Genomic DNA, 17,390 nt, shown 5'->3' with positions numbered 1-17,390 from the left:
CATAAAAATTTAAATTGACAGAAAAAATATATAAATAATTATATTTCTAATACGTTGTTTACTGTAAGAGTTTTTTCTGAATTTTACGTAAATCTTTTGTATAGGACTTTTTTTTATTAGTCTTATACTATTTTTTAAAATTTTTCAAAGAATGAGAATCAAATTCTAAACTTATAAGTCATAAAAATTTTGATACTATTATAAAATTATTTTTTCAAAAATTTATACCAATAATATATATATATATATATATATATATATATATATATATATATATATATATATATAATCCAAAAGAAATGAACATAATGACTATACTATGTATGTATATATTCAATTAATTAATTAAGTGAAGAGATAGCACGAATCCCAGCAAAGACAATGTTGTTAAGAGGTAGTAAAATAAAGTAATAGATGAAAGGATGAAAGGACAAGAAGTGAAAGAAGGAGTGTCCCAATATGCACCAAACATTTATATTGGTGTGCGCATACCGGTCGGCTAATTAAGCTAACCGTTTCCTATCACCTCATTCCTTTTTTAACTCTCCCTTAATTCCCTCATTAACCACTCTAATATAATATTTTTCTTACTTAAACATTCATAGTAAAACCCTACATTGTTTAACTCGCCACAAGGTTTTTAAATACATAGTCATAATTTAATAATAATGTGCGTCATTTTTTTTTTTTTGGTTTCCCACGGTATCCCTCAATCCGACAGGTCAAGGACTAATCCGTCGCGGTACTGAGCTCCATTTAAGGGTTTGCCGCTGGCCAATGGGTTGCTGCATGCACAAGGCGAGATTCGAACTCCCGACACTTGCTTAAACGGACTAGTGAGCTAACCACTAGACCAACCCAACTTGGTTTGTGCGTCATTTTAATGAACTCACCTATCTTAATTTCATTTTAATTTGTTTAACGATGGTGCTATATGAAAAAGTTCATCAAATAAAATTCCTACTAATTAATTGTCATAAAATCGCTTTTTTTTTTCTAATTATTTGTCTGAAAAATAAAATGCTTTTTTATAATTTAAAATTTTATAATCAATTTTTAATTATTTAAATAATAAAAAATATTATTTATATTCTAAAATCATCAGTTATTAAAATTAGTTACCATATATTTATATATAAATATATGTGTAACTTAACTAATTTTTATACGTATTATATACTAATAACTAACGTTAATAGTTGATTTTATTATAAATCTAACATAATTGTTTAAATAATAATTATTTTAGTATTAATCAGTAACTGACTAATGTATTAAGAACTACTTAGATGAGTATAATTTGAGTAACTTTATATTTAATTTAAAGATTTACTAATTGTTCCTTTTGTTTGCATTTGGCAAGTGTGTTTAATAGGATCCAACAAGTTATTGCATAGAGAGAGAGAGAGAGAGAGAGAGAGAGAGAGAGAGAGAGAGAGAGAGAGAGAGAGAGAGAGAGAGAGAGAGAGAGAGAGAGAGAGAGAGAGAGAGAGAGAGAGAGAGAGAGAGAGAGAGAGAGAGCAATATGGTGTTTGTTGTTAGTACAATATTATTAAAGAGTGAAAACAGAGGAAGGTGCAGTGTTAAGCTCAGTCCTCAGGTTTATAATGTTGAGGTGCGTGCATTTAATAATGTCACATTTATATATATATATATATATATATATATATATATATATATATATATATATATATATAATGCATGCTTAGCTTCTTACACTATAATTGACCTCCCTACAATACGAGCCAAACCATGTGTTGGCTACCTAGCTAGTAGTAATCTATGTTCAAATTATTTAGCGGTCAAAATCAATCAAATAATAATATATAATATATGTATATATTCATGGGTAAGTCCATGAACCTAATAAGAAGAGGCTTAATAAGTTTGCTAGAAATTAAAAGTTATTAAATATTATTAGAAGCATTATTGGCTCCCACTACTTGGTCACCCCCACCTCCGCATACCTCGCAACTGTGTATCAAAGATAATCATCATTTGATTCAGACTATTGAAAGCTTCACATCATACTTCTTCAATTAAATCAATATATATAATGACAATGTATCAAAATTATACCCTATATGTAAAACTTACATGGAAAAGGATATTCTATATGTATGTATATGTTAGTTATATTCCATATATTTGTGCCCTAGTTAATTATACCAAATCAATCATTTTCTTTTTTCAAAATATTAAATTCATAACTATATAGCCATATTTTTAATAAGTTTGTTATATTTTTTAAATTAATAAGAATCAAATTCGATTATAAAAAATTTGATATTATATTATAAAATTACTTGTTTATATTTTTAATATATATAATTATATCTTTAATAAATTTAATTTGTATAAAAAAAACAATGAGAGTTACATGATTAATATAAAAAACAAGAGACTAAACTGAAGGAAGGATTTGTGTATTATTGAGTGTAATTAAATTGACTATTCAAATTGTTATTGTCTAAAATGATACAATATAAAAGGATATTTATAGGTACTAAGAGAATCGTAATAATAAAGACGTAATCTCCTATAATAAATATTCATATATACTAAATAATACTAATTGATCCTAATTATATTCTAACATCCCCCTCAAACTTCACTTGAATTTGAAACTTATTTAAAACAATGAAATAAAGAAAAAAAACTGGGTGCAGACGGAACTGCCGAAAGAAAGCGCAAATGGAACTGCCGCTAATCTGAAGGAAGCACGACGGAACGGAATTGCTGCTTGTCTGAAGAAAAATATGGAACTGCCGCTTGTTTGAAGAAAGCACAGACGGAATTGCCAGAAAAAAACGCAGACAGAACTGCCACAAGGAAACACAAACGAAACAACTGTCACGAGAAAATGCAGACGGAACTGCCACGAGAGAACGCAGATGGAACTACATTAGAGAACGCTGATGGAACTGCCACGAGAGAATGCTGACGGAACTAGCGAAAGAGAGCGAAATTTATATGATTTCTTTATGAGAATAGGTAAGTAGCAGATGACAATGGTGTTTGATCATTCGACTAAAAAAATACAAGACAGAAAAAATAGGCTAGTCGGTGAGGTGAAAAAACATCAAAGGAGTGACAAAAGGGAAAGAAAAATGGCATAGAAAAAAAAGTCCAAAACTACGGTGATTTCACCACAAGATAAATAACTTATCCTCTGATTTGTGAGTATTCAAGTTGTCTGCTCCAATTGTCTAAAATGATACAATATAAAAGGGTATTTATAAGTATTAAAAAAATCATAATAATAAAAATATAATCTCCTATAATAAATATTTAGATATACCAAATAATACTAATTGATCCTAATTATATTCTAACAATTAAAAAGTAAAAAAAAAAAAAGAGGGGCAAAAGGCACACAAGAGAAAAGAAGGGTTAGGATAAGATGATGTGTATGGTTCATGAATTAGTTTTTTTGTAGTGTAGCGAATTGGTGGGCATATGGTGTTACAGTTATCACCATAAATCTAGGCTGCTTTTAATTGTTTTCTTATTATTTATATATAAATATATATTAAAAATAAATTAAATTATATATATTTATATATAAATATATAATAATTAATTTTAATATTTAAATAATATTTTTTAAGTTAAATTTTTTAAATTTTAGATTTTTATTTTTGATTATCTTAAATATTTTATTTTTTATATTTTTTATCTTATTTATAAAATAAATAATAAAAAATTATACTTTATCTTCTAAAATAAAATCTAAAATTTAGAGGATGTAAATTCATATTTTTTTATTGTTTATATTTGTCTCTCTTCGCTGGCTTGCATGGATAGATCCATGGATGCTGATGATCAGTTACAGTACCATCCCACCTCTTCTCAGGACCACTACTACTCCATCATCTTCTTCTTTAATTTCTTATTATTATTATTTTCTTTAATTCTAAAGCTACCCATATAAGTTGCAAATATTGTCTTTTCTGTTCTTCTCTTCAACTTTGCAATTATTATTTTCAAACAAAAAACAAAGATTCATTGCACTTACCAGTTAGTTACCTCAACTACTCAATCTTTTTCTTGTATTTTATTTGATATCATAAATTCAAAGTCATCCTTCCATATATGATATAGATTATGCTTCACTTCTATATAATATATAGTAATACTAAATATACTAGTTACTACAAAAAAATCTTATTTTCTATGAAAGGGTAACTTGTATTAATTATCTATGGTAAATGTTAGAAATATAATTTTTTATATATTCTTTTATCAGATAAAATTTTGTAAAAAATAATTTTATTATTATATATGGTATCGGAACTTTTATGAATGTATACTACGCACTAGCGAGAAGATATGATATATAAAGAAACGTTTTATTAATTTAACTTGGACAAAGAATTTTTTTTAAAAAAAAAACATCTAATTAAGAAAAGACAGTACAGTTCACATTCAGAATCAGCCTTATATATGCTGACTTGATGAAGTCAATGCAGACCCTTTTTGAAAAAATCATAAACACATGCACGATTATATAATATCTAGGGTTCAATGGCCTATAGTTTCAGCTCTATAGTTTCAATGTACGATATATATTATGAATACAGTGATAGTATTAGTAATTTTATATAATTATTTAATTATATTTTTTATTTAAATAATTATTTAAATATTAATTATTAAAAATAGTTATTTTTATTGATATTATGATACATAATTAAATATATATATAATTTTTTATACTATTAATATATAAAGATTAAATTTTTATTTATATATGTGAATTTGTATCTTTCTTTTTGCCTTTATTTGAGCTACTGTATGTTAACCTCATCTTTCTTCCCAAAATTATATATTTGTAAAAGGAGTGTTAGGACAGTAAATTTTATAATTTGTAGTCATTAATTAGTTATTATTAATAAATAATTTATAAATTTTTTTTGTTGATTAAGTACTAGTCAGATTTTAATAAAAGTATTAGTTAATTTTCTCTATTTGTAATAATATATTATTTAAATATTTTTTTGTCTATTTTATAAGGACAGTATTTGATTATTTGCTTTGAGTTATTAATTGCTAGTGATAGTGCTTGGGCGTATATAAAATTTAAATATACTTGAAATATAAAAATAATTTTATGTTACACATACAGTTTTTTTTTTAGCATTCATCAAATTAAATAAGCAATCGTTTTTAAAAGAAAATTATAGTTATTACGCTAAGAATTAAAAAAGAGACAAACGGAATATAATGATGAATTGTGTACAATCTTCAGAGAAGACAGAAGTAGTGCTGTAGCATCAATAGTATCTTTAATAATATTCTTTCCAGTTGTATTAATTACTCAAGTAATAATATGCCATTTTCACTTTTACCCGATCTTCTCTATACCGGTATACCAATACATGTGACATAATAATCAAAAGTAGAGAACGAGAAAATGTGAAATAATCATATTTGAAATCAGAATATAAAATCTCACTTTATTTTTACTCCTTTAATTTGGTTTAATTTGGATAATATATATATCCACTTAATTACTTATATATTTTATTACTCTCTTTTTTATTTAACATTTTATCGTGTGTATATATATATATATATATATATATATATATATATATATATATATATATATATTAAATTTTTATATTAAAATATGAATTTTACCAATTTATGTTCTAAGAACATAGATTAAACATACAATAAAAAAATATTTTATAAAAATTAGAACATTTTTTATGTTTTTAATATATTGAATACATCAAAAACATTAAAAAAATTTTATTATTATCTTTTTAAGATGTGTTGTTAGAGTACACAAGATAGTTAAATCTTTAAAATATATAAAAATAAATGACAGTAATAAAGGGTAAAGTTATGTTTTTTGTTCCTAAAATTTTAAAAATATCTATAAGTTTTATTTTATTTCAATTTCGTCCCAAAAATTTTCAATTTACATTAAATAATATACTTCTAATTTTTCAAAAAAATTAAGATTAATTCAACAACAATTTCATAAGAATAACCCTCAATAAACACAAACAAAGTAAGCATAATTTTCATACATTATTGTTAAATTGGTCTTAAACTTTTTGAAAATGTAGCCAGTATATTTAATACGAATAAAAAAATTTTAGAATAAAATTAAAACAAAATAAAGTTTAAAAATATTTTTAAAATTTTCACCAAACTTTAAGGACAAAAAAATACTTTATCCTAAAAAAAATAAACATAACTTATTTTCAATCATCTCATCGTAGAGATGAGAACATAATAAGTTCACATACAGTGTCCAAAGCTCTAGAATAACATGTTCTCCACTTGAAAATAATCTTTTTGAAACATGCAAAACATGTTTTTTGAGGAAATACATAGATCATGCAATAAAAGCACAATTTTATTAGATGAAATGGGGGGAACACTATAAGCATAGGTGTGTCGTCATTGTATATACATAAGAAAAATTAGAAATATTATTATTATTAGTAGTAATAAACATTATTGGTTTTGGATATATATGCATGCATGGTTGAAGAGATTAAATGTGATTTATGGGTGTAGGTATAGGCATGGAATAATATTAAAGATATGTGCATGAAAAAGGGGACAGAAGAAAACAATTTTAGCAAAAAAAGAGTATTGGTGTTGACTACTAAGCAATGCAAGGAGAGATCACATTCCCATGCTTCTTCATCTTCATCTTCTTCTTTCATATCCTTTTAAATTTCCAAGACAGCTCGAGTGATTTTGCATTGTAAGATGGGAATCAGTGATAAACTAAACATGATTCTTCTGTTCCCATGCCCATGTCTTCTGAAAACTTCCAAATATATATGCCCTGCTATTTGCTAATCCCCATAACCCATTATCAACAATTAATAATTAAATATAACTAACACTCCACGGCTATTTTTTATATGAAAAAAAATATATTGATATTTTTGTTTAAAATGAAATTATTTGGTATAATTACAAGTTGATAAATTTTGAAGGTAAAAAATCAATATATATAGACGTGTTGTCTACGTGGCAATATTTTAGTGAATACATAATAATATCATACGAACATGTAAAAAATGTGTTGAATAATTTCTACAATATTATTATACATTTTAAATATCAATATTCAACTAAAATACTATCTCTATTTTCATATTAAAAATCATTTTCCACACTCCACACTTCTTTTTTAATTTCTTCAAATTCTTGTATGTATATACTATAGGAACTACTTAACAATAGTTATTGATTACAAATATTTGAGACATTTATTTAATTATTGGATATGTATGAATGCATGCATCTAAATATAATATTTGATGCAATATAATTATGAGAATTTAATTTTTACACATTGTTAGTATAAAAGAGTTTTTTTTGGGTGACTAGTATAGAAGAGTTTTATATATACATATCATTAATGGTATATTATTATATTAATAAAAATAATTATTTTAAAATTTATTACTTAAAAATAATCTAAACATATATATTTGATTGAATAACTGTATAAATCTAATTATAAATTGAAAATAGTAATAAAAAACTACTAAATATTTTTTTGATAAAGTATTAAATTGGTCTTCTATGTATAATCTTATTTTAGTCTTTAAGATTTAAAATATCTTATTTGAATTTAAAAAAATTTCATTTAACTTTAATATAATCCTACCTTGAGGTCAAAGTTAAATAATTAACGAAATATTCTACATGACAGCAATACAAGAACAAGATCAATAATTTAAAAAATAAGTACAAACTCTAGAAGCACAAAATCAACTGTGGATGCATCAATATATTTCGTTAATTATTTAACTTTGACCTCATGGTGACATTACATTGAAGCTAAATAAATTTTTTTTAGATTCAATTAGGACATTTTAAATTTTAAAAGCCAAAATAGAATTATTTTAAAATATAGGAGACTAATTTAATATTTTTTTTTAATAGTATAGTACATCTAACAAATGTAACACTTCACTTACAACACTTTATTATTTGATAATAGTCAATAATTCTATCATCAGTCAACTCTCTGTAGATAAACCCTTATTGTGTAGCATATATTCAACTGTATGTCAGACTTTAAAGGGGCCATGTATGAAGAATGTATGATAATTAATTTGGTATAAACTATGTGTGAAAAATATAAGCAAAGTAATTAACAGCTAGCAATCTAAAAGATATATATATATATATATATATATATTGAATGAAGTGAAATAATAAACAGTGCAACATACAAAAGAAGATAAACGGTTACCGAACATATTTACTATATCTAAGTTGTAAATTAGTAGTTATATATGGTTCAGGGAAAGTCAGATAATTATTAAATTAAAACTCACTATTCAAAGAAATTGGTGACATCATTTGAGTGTGTCTCCAATTCTAGGCTTAATTGAATTCACTGTTGGTGATGGGAGCAATATAGTAGTGTGAACGAACTAGCTTAAATCTATTGTATTCTGCATCTTCAGATGGAAAACAGCACAATTAAAGAAGCTGAATATGCTGACCTGATTCCAGCTACTACTCAATATGTTTACTATTTACCACTTCCAATTAAATTTTATAAAGCTTTTAAATGTTCTTTGAATATTAACATTTCAGTAATTTTCACAGTTGATTTTAATTAATATCTAATATATATTTTTTATAGTTAAAATTAATGACAAAAAATTTAATCATTATATGAAATGAAAGACATGTAATTAAGTTAATTAATTAGATATATTGTGTTAGTTTTTTGAGGGTACGTAGAGTATAGTAGCTTAAATTTTCGACGAAAAAAGCAGTTACTATGAGGAGGGGGAAAAAGCAAGGATAACAGTTTCGATTTTTCAGTCATCATTGACCGTCCAAATAGTCCAAACATAATGTCCTTTTCATTCAGCAGCTTTCACAGACCACAAACTGTTAAAACCCATTTTTTGAGATCATAATTTAGATGTTGTCACTTTGTGTTGTGTTCTTTAAATACCATGACAGTTCTACCAGCAGCATAAAGTCGTGTATTAAAATTGAATTCATTTTCCTATACTGATTTCTTTCTTTTTCTTTTTCTTTTATTTATTTTATTTCTTTTTTGGTTCTGGTTTCCTATGCTGATTTGAAGGTTAAGCTATACCTAAAACATGTGTTGGAAAGGGACTAATCCACACAACAGTGGGCCTATGCTCATATCTTTTTCCGGGCCTTAAAATCTAACTTTTATGATGAATGACCTTCAAAGCAAGAATTTAGCTTGACCAAAGAATGAAAAGAAAGAAAGAAAGTAGCAACTAGCAAAGGTAGTAGAAGATATTAATCAATGTATAAAGAAATATTTTTTTTCAATTATATTATATATAATATGTCTCAATTTCGGTTTTACTTGCTCTCTGTTCAACAATATTTCAGCTCTGTCCTCCAAGATAAATTAATACGCGAAATTTGTTGATGATTATTGATTAGGATGGTATATCCTGTCAAATTTTTTACTAATTAATCTCTAATATATATTGGTTGTAATAATTAAGAACACGCACTAGGAGGATCAAAGAGCTTTAACTTTGACTAAACTCTAAACCAGGTTAATAAGTCCCTAGTAATAGGTTAGGATACCAGTAGTGCCAACCAAAACTAACATTAAATAAACCTGATTATCTGGATTAGTAATGCACTTCAGAATATGGAAACTAGATAAACTCCAAGCCTCACTCGTATATATTTTTTAAAAATGAGTGATTAGTGTCTAATAATATTGTAGGAATGGTGGTCTAAAATAATAGGATAGATAGAACCTACAGAGGTCATGATATATGGTCAATACAAAGTTTATCCTAATAAACAATAAATCAATATGCATACACCATAGTACATAGAAGAATTGAACACATAATATGGGGTAGATATCAAAAGCAAAACCAATGAGCATTACGCGAGTCCCTCCCAAGACACAAACAGATGCAGGTTAAGCACACAAAAAGAGAGAGACGAATTCCCTATGTATGTTCACCAAAATCTACTGTTGTTTGACATTCTTATCCTCCACTTGTTCCCCTGTGCTTTTTGGCTTTGCAGGGAGGACCTTGGCTGGCGTTGAACGCTCCGACTGTGAGAACATAATCAAGATTTGCATGAGGCCAGTAACGACTGCCAAACTAGCAGTTGAAATTGCAATACCCTTCCAGGATGATAGTAGCGAAGTCCATCGGAGAAACTTGACGGCTCCCGTAACAATCAGACCAGACCAAGATATGGTTACCTGTTCCCAACATAAGGTTAGAAGGTTCTTTAGATAAATATCTAAGGAGAAAGAGAACACGAGAAAAGGATAACCGATAAGTATGGATATTGAAGGGTTAGAAATATGGATGGAGTAACCTACCAGAAGAGATTTTTTTGGCCGACCAGTATCCTGCAGCTCTTTATCACTAAAAGTATCTTCAGCTATATGTTTGTCTAATAGTGCATCCTGGTGTGCCCCGTGGTTAACATTGAAAGAATGATTTACATATATTATCAACCGAGGATGTTGAAATCAAGCAGGTAAAAGGAGGGGGAAAAAAAGAAATCTAATCAGCACCCACCTTGGCAACAAATACATCTCGACACCATTGAGCAACAGCTTCATCTGTTTCTGGCAATTCATTCATCAAGTGGCGCTTGATGTGAACTTGCACCTACAGTATTAAAAATTAAGGAAATTTTATTATACAAGGATTTTTTTTTTTGTGATAAGTAGAAGTTAAGGAGGGAAGCTTAAGCCCTCAGGAACTGGAGTAATAGACAGTGTAGACCCTCCATAACGAGACATTAACAAAGAAATGCAGCAGGACTTTGGCAGATAAGGTAGCCTCTTAATAATGTACAACAAAGCAAAAGCTAAACACAAGCATGATCCAATCCTGTCAACATCTACAAAATCACTCCCCTCAATATTCCAGACTCCAATCAGCAGACATGTAAATCATTCAGCCAACTGAGTATCTAGATAGAAAACTATGGATCTTTGATAAAGGAAATTAGGGATATAGCCTTAAATTCCATGTAAGCGCATCTCCAGAAATAGCAGGAAATTTCAAAAGTTCAACTCTATCCACAATGGAAGAAAACTAGGCCATATGCAATAGACTCTGTATATTAAATTATTAACAAGCTTTTTTCATGGCTTCTGTTAGCACAAAGCAGTTAGAGTAATACCTTAGTAATATACAGAATGTTACAATTAGAAAAAGTAACTAGCACACAGATCGTTTATAACATGGCTTTTGGTGTCCATATATAATTCCTAATTTTTAGTAATATAAGTTCATTTCTGCAGTTGCATTTTCTGCCCATGATTGCTAGTCAGAGACTAACATTACAAGATAGGCACAAGGAAAGCAAAACAGTTCAGCTATTAGGCATCTTCAAGTGTAATTGTTTCGAAATTGTAATTTTAATTGTCTTACCACTGAGGGTTGCCCTTTTAAGAGTCTAAGCATTGTAGGGGTGGGTGAACACTTGGGGATAGCCACTGTTACGTCATAAATGGCAGGAACAAATGAGCGCATGTGACTTACTGCTGAAACAAATCCCTGAAAGCAATAAATTACAAGTAAGAGCAACCAACAAAAAACAGTAGGACCAAAACCAGCCATGTTATCATCAATCAAACTACTATTCCCTGGAAAACAATAATAACAATTAAATTGCCCTTGCTTGGGTTTTCTCTCAAGTCCATCAAGTGTGAACCCTATTGCAAAATACCCACATAGCTTCCCAAGAAAACCTAACCTTTGACCTAATAAAACCCAAAGTATTGTCTCGTCTCTCAATTTGGTTTAGTCATAGTACAGAATAGAGAAAGGGCAGAGCAACCATTTATAATTACTCTTGGAAGCTAAAGTGATCCCAAAAATATTACAAGTAACAAATAACAAATCTTTTCTCATAAACTGTCAGCAACCTAATTATAAGCTAAAATTATAATAAAATAATTTCATTGTCAATCCTGCTAAGATTTGCATATGCTAAACTTGATCACATTAAATTTCATTCAGCATAGCTCCAATATCTGGAAGGAAAAAGCAAAGGATGAAGACAAATGTTAAAGATAAGATCTATATCTCACCTTAGTTCTAGGAATCAAAACATTTCTAGGAATAGGCAATCCAGCAGAGGCTGCATATTCTTGAGCAGCTAATAGTTTAGCTTGTGTGAAGCGTGTTCCTTCTACAAAGAGAGCCAACCAAAACGGAAGAGGAAAATCGCTCAGTCGCTGGATGCCTGACTGCATTTATGATAAATGAAACATTCAAATGAAATTCCCAAATATAATCAACAAGCTTTCGCATCTTGAGAGAAAAAGGTAGAGAGGGGAGTTATAGTCTTTTTACATATGCATAGGTAAGAAGAAATCATTGATATAACAAACAAGCACAAAAATCTATTATGAGTACAGCATATAAATGAATTGTATGTATTATAGTAAATCATACCTTTAATGTGCTTTCATCCTTGGCCCAGCTTCTCTCTAGGAAAAGATACTCAGAAAACCACATTGACCAACCAATGACCTGCATGAGTAGAGCTTAGCAGATAGCCCAACATTGACAGTAATACTTGTGATATCAAAAGCAAAATACAACCTTCTAAGTTTATATTCATGACAAGCACGAGCGGAAAAGTATTCCTAGGCCATAAAATACTTGAATACTAGATATATTTGTTTCATCAAAGAACGTAAACTGCACCCACTAGGTCATTAGGTTTAAAGAACATAAAGGGAAAATCATGGCATGACAGTATATTGAAAAGCTAAGGATTAAAATCCCCTAGAGTGCAAGGTGCACTTTAAGACCATTTCTTCATTATAACTTAATACAAACAATCATGCAATCATTTCCTTTAAAAAGTTCATGTCATGATGAAGCATACCGGCAGAAACTTTGAAGATTTCTTCATCACAGCTAAAGTACTGCCAAGGCAACCTGAGCGCTGTTCAATAACAATAAATAACCAATCAGCAATCGAAGCACCCAAAATTGCCAATAAAAAAATTGATCAAATACCATGTCTTATCGTAGCAAACACACAAGAGTATATATATCCTTCTATCCCACACCCATGTTACTATAATTTCAAATAATTCACACTTCTAAAATGAAATAAGCTAGTTTTTTAACACACTGCGTTTGTTTAAACTTGCTTGTGCTGAAGATGTGGAAAGGTCATACAAATAAGACAATCACCTGAGCTAAAACCCATCCAACAAGCCAATCAATATCACTTCTGTGATTGCATATGACAAGGGCATGCTCTTTACCTGGAAATTTCAAAATAAGAATCATATTATTGATACACAAATTTCACAATAAACTTCCCCAACTCCTTTCTGGTATGCAAGCATACATCCGTAATACAAAAAGGCCAAATACACAGGGTAACAAAATACTTGCCCATCAATTGAAACGTTTCATGATCTGTGAATACTTCAACCTGAAGGGAAAATGTTACAGAAGAAAGCTTTAATCATTCTGAATGCAACAGAATAAACTTAACCAAAAGAAATGTGGCTTTCAAATTACCGGTTTTCTTCCATTTATAATGTTTCTTGAAACTATCGAACAACCTAAGATATATTAGTTTTGACATTTGATTCAATTTTAGTATTAGAACCAATGGAAGCATGTTTATTTCCCAATGAAACAACAACCTTGGCTGGAACATCTGTGCCTAATTACACAATATGGCTGAAATCTTTCCCTACAAAGCATATTTGTGCACAACATGAATTAACTCATGAAAAATGAAAAAAATGCACCTCCTAAGGAGAAGGTAGAGATGATCAGGCCAAAAGGTTAACGTTACATATTCATAACAAAGAAATTCATTTTAAACATAATATAGAGACCCAAGCCAATATCTGCTTCTACTGTATATAATGGGGATTGAACTCAAGCTTCCTAATTATAATACAAGATATTTAACATCTTGACTAATTTCACATTTGTTAATATTATACATATTTAATAAACAAAAGGGTGAATTAGACCCTATTAATACAATAGTCTTTTAGAATGTTGCAAGGAAAGTACAAAACAATGCTTTGTTCTGGTAAACAATCAACTAAATTAGTAGACAGTTACTGTGCATAGAAAAATATTGCAGAGGACATAGTACTGGTTTACCTTAACACCAGCCCACCAATCAATAAGCCATACAAGTTCCAGCCACAACAATTCTGCAACTACACGGTTGATCCGCCTGTGCAGATTCTTTGACAGAGGCCGTACAAGAACATAAGATACTGCCTGAGACAAGATATCAAGAAGGGAAAAATTAATTGAATTGATTCAAGATCCTTTCTGTTTTGGCTTCATATTATTGTTTTACTGAAAGAAAAGATGGATATATAAAACTTAATGACTATGCTACGTGTGCACCAAAATCAACTACCAATATAAAATACATGTTGGAATACAAATACACATTGAAAATAAATTAAACTACACATGTATTTATACACAAATATATTGGTGACTGATTTTGGTGTACGAATAGCATTTTTGAAAACCTAATTTTATGCAGTAAATATTCCTCAGTATAAACAAATTATTCCAGTATACCACTAGGAAAATTCCTGCTTTCAAACAGAGTTAATACAACAAAGGATCAACCAGCTTCCATACGCTGAAAGCATATGTGCCAAATTCATTCATGCCCAAAATAAACTTTTCAAGTTTACATTCCTTCCTTTCTATTATGCCTCATGAGTAAATTAATTAGTTAGAAAAACTTATTAGAAGTTAATTAGATAATATAGGCAGTTAGTTAGAAGTCTGGTTTCATTTTTCCCTGCTCCCTTTGCACTCAAACCGGCTGATATATATGTCCCATTAGTGAGTTGAAATTAATTAATGAAGATTGATTCCCATTTTCTCACAGAACCTCTCCTTCACAACATGGTATCAGATGAAATTTTCTTGCGCGCTCTCGCTCTCATCTTTTCTTTCTGAATGAACTTCCCACGGAAAATTCAACTTTCCAGGAAACTCTATCATTGGTCAATCATAACAGCAGCAACTCTATCATTGTTTCCCTTTTCAACTAAAAACAATGTTTGTCTATGGCACTTGAACTAAAATAGAAATGGTAAGAAATCAGTAGTAGCAATGTGCCTAGACTATGAATCCATGATACAAAGCTTAAACCCTAAACTCCCCTAGTTTAAACTATAGCACTACTACTCTTATCATAAAAATAGAAAAAAGAAGGAGATTTGCATGGAGATGCAGGAAATGATTATGACGTGAACTCCATTAACAAAGAAATCAAAGAGTAAGTAGGAAGCAAGAAGAAGAAGTAGAAAAACCTGAATGAGATTAACAGCGAGGCCTGAAGTGAAGAAGAGAAGGCCAAATGGCACAACCACAGCAGCAGCTGCAATACCCATTCAAGCCACACCTGAACCCAACTTACTTTTTCGATTCGATGTGAGTAAGAACTAAGAACGACTTAATTAACAGTAATTGGAATCTTAGTTTAATCCAATCGAAGAATCTGTTGGCGACTGTTTTGGAAATTGGAAAGAATGACAAGTTGGAATTCGAATGGAAATTGGGAAGGAAATGAGTGTTGCGTGGTAGGGTTGGGTCTCTGTTTTCGCCATATATTACAACAACTTATTCTTATTTTTTTTAACAATTTTGGTAACCAATTAATCACTCCAAATAACAATTTATTTTTAATAAATAAATTTTATTAATTTATCCGCATAAATTTTAGTAAAGATAGTGCAAACTATATATATTATATTGGTGAAAATTCAAGTTCACTTAAAATTAATAATTGAGAATTATTAAATAAAAATTTAGTCAAATCATTTAACGATTCTTAATTATCAACTTCACGTGCCATAAATTTTATACGCAAATCTTTATAAATATTAGTATAAACTATTATCGGTGAAGTGCTAATCTAAAATAATGAATTTTTAATGGATAATATCATAAATTTAATTTTGGTTCAGTAAAGGATTTTGTAGGTTATCTAATTAGATTTATAAGTTTAGGTGATGTGTTAGATAATAGATTTAAAAATTAATTAATTTTACTAATATAATAATGTATAATTAATGTCTGTACAAAGCTTTTTTATATTAATGTACATAAAACTTAAATTTGAATAACATTATTTGTATATAAATATAAAAATATAATTTTTAATTTATATTAGATTTTTTAATTAATAAAATAAAAGTGTATCAATAGCAAAATTTCTAATTTAATGCATGTTCTTATCTTTTACTGCATTATTATATTACATGTTAAATTTGCATTATGCTCTAATATAATACAGATTTAGCAAAGAATTGTTTATAGCACACTCGTTAACCTTATTAATAATAAATTATTTTATAAAAAAAAGTGAATAAAACATTGTCAATGAATTGAATTTTCCGATTTTTAAAATTTTAACAAACAATTTTATATTAAATATCTTATTAAGTATTTTAAAAGTACTAATTAACAATTTAACACGACCTATACAATAATAATAAGAATAATAATGTGTGCATACTGCATAGTACTATAGGATCGCTTATAAAAAAAAAACTAAAAAATACAAAATAATAGTCAATTATTTATTTATGTTTAATCAATTAAAATCACCGCCCAATTCAGATCTGTGCATTATTGCTCGCTTCCCATCTTATTCATTAAATTTTAACGTGTGCCTTGTAATGTCCACTCATTATCATTAACCATTCCTTCAGATACCCCTTTATCCATTCAGATGTTGATGTAAACATCTTAGTTCCCTCAAAATTTAAGTTCCTCTTGTCTTTTCTTCCATGAAATAATGTTATGCCTCTAACTAATAAATCCATCAGACCCATCAACATATAAAAAAAAAATAGACTTTTATAATTTGTTTTAATTTATTCTCAATATGACACAACTTTAATAATTGATTATTAATAATCATATAGTTTTTTTTTTTTTTGAAAAAATTATAGTTTGGTAGGCATGTTAAAGTTCTATGTACTCATTCATTCTTACATAAAGGAGAATTAACTTAAGCTTAGGTAAAATGGTTATGAAGAAGTTAGCTTCTATTATTTAATTTGGTAGGTAAGCTAACTAGTATAATTTTCGAAGCTTTTTAAGCTTTGTTTGTAGTTGTGGGGTGACATTCGGAAATTAAGTAAGTATGTGAGTGTGTGAGTCAACCAAACATAGCAACGAAGTAAATGCCAACCTCCAACCACCATTTTCATATTCTCATTAATGGATAGAACCTCCATAGACAATTAGGCATTTTCTGATGTTCATGTTATCCCTCCATTTTCATATTTACCAGTTACCACTAGTCACTAGAGTCTAGAAAGGAGAAAACAATAGTGGTGGTCCCATATGTCTGATTTCTTAATTGGGTCA

The 17,390-nt window shown here is 28.6% G+C and overlaps 1 protein-coding gene across 1 annotated transcript; it reads right to left on the bottom strand.

The window, feature by feature from the left end:
• Positions 1-9,659: 9,659 nt before the first annotated feature.
• Positions 9,660-15,606, bottom strand: LOC130936656 (1-acyl-sn-glycerol-3-phosphate acyltransferase 2-like). Its single transcript, XM_057866768.1, has 11 exons — positions 15,323-15,606; positions 14,139-14,261; positions 13,407-13,446; positions 13,200-13,273; positions 12,886-12,945; positions 12,447-12,524; positions 12,080-12,238; positions 11,418-11,543; positions 10,554-10,646; positions 10,352-10,438; positions 9,660-10,228 (listed from the first exon to the last, which is right to left on the bottom strand). Exons 1-11 carry the CDS (start codon positions 15,401-15,403, stop codon positions 9,986-9,988), a joined length of 1,164 nt encoding a protein of 387 aa, XP_057722751.1. The 5' UTR covers positions 15,404-15,606; the 3' UTR covers positions 9,660-9,985.
• Between the last annotated feature and the right edge of the window lie 1,784 nt (positions 15,607-17,390).

Source organism: Arachis stenosperma, chromosome 6 (assembly GCF_014773155.1).
Source record: "Arachis stenosperma cultivar V10309 chromosome 6, arast.V10309.gnm1.PFL2, whole genome shotgun sequence".
Lineage (NCBI taxonomy): Eukaryota > Viridiplantae > Streptophyta > Magnoliopsida > Fabales > Fabaceae > Arachis > Arachis stenosperma.
Note: the sequence above shows the minus strand (reverse complement) of the source record. Positions and strands in the feature narration are given on the sequence as shown.

Bases quoted from the DNA above. Each gene is read 5' to 3' on its own strand.
- LOC130936656 (XM_057866768.1), bottom strand. From the start codon at position 15,403: ATGGGTATTGCAGCTGCTGCTGTGGTTGTGCCATTTGGCCTTCTCTTC. The intron at 13,274-13,406 runs GCAAGTATTTTG...TGAAATTTCCAG, and splicing joins TGAAACGTTTCAATTGATGG to GTAAAGAGCATGCCCTTGTC. The intron at 10,647-11,417 runs GTAAGACAATTA...TTAATACTGTAG, and splicing joins TAAAAGGGCAACCCTCAGTG to GTGCAAGTTCACATCAAGCG.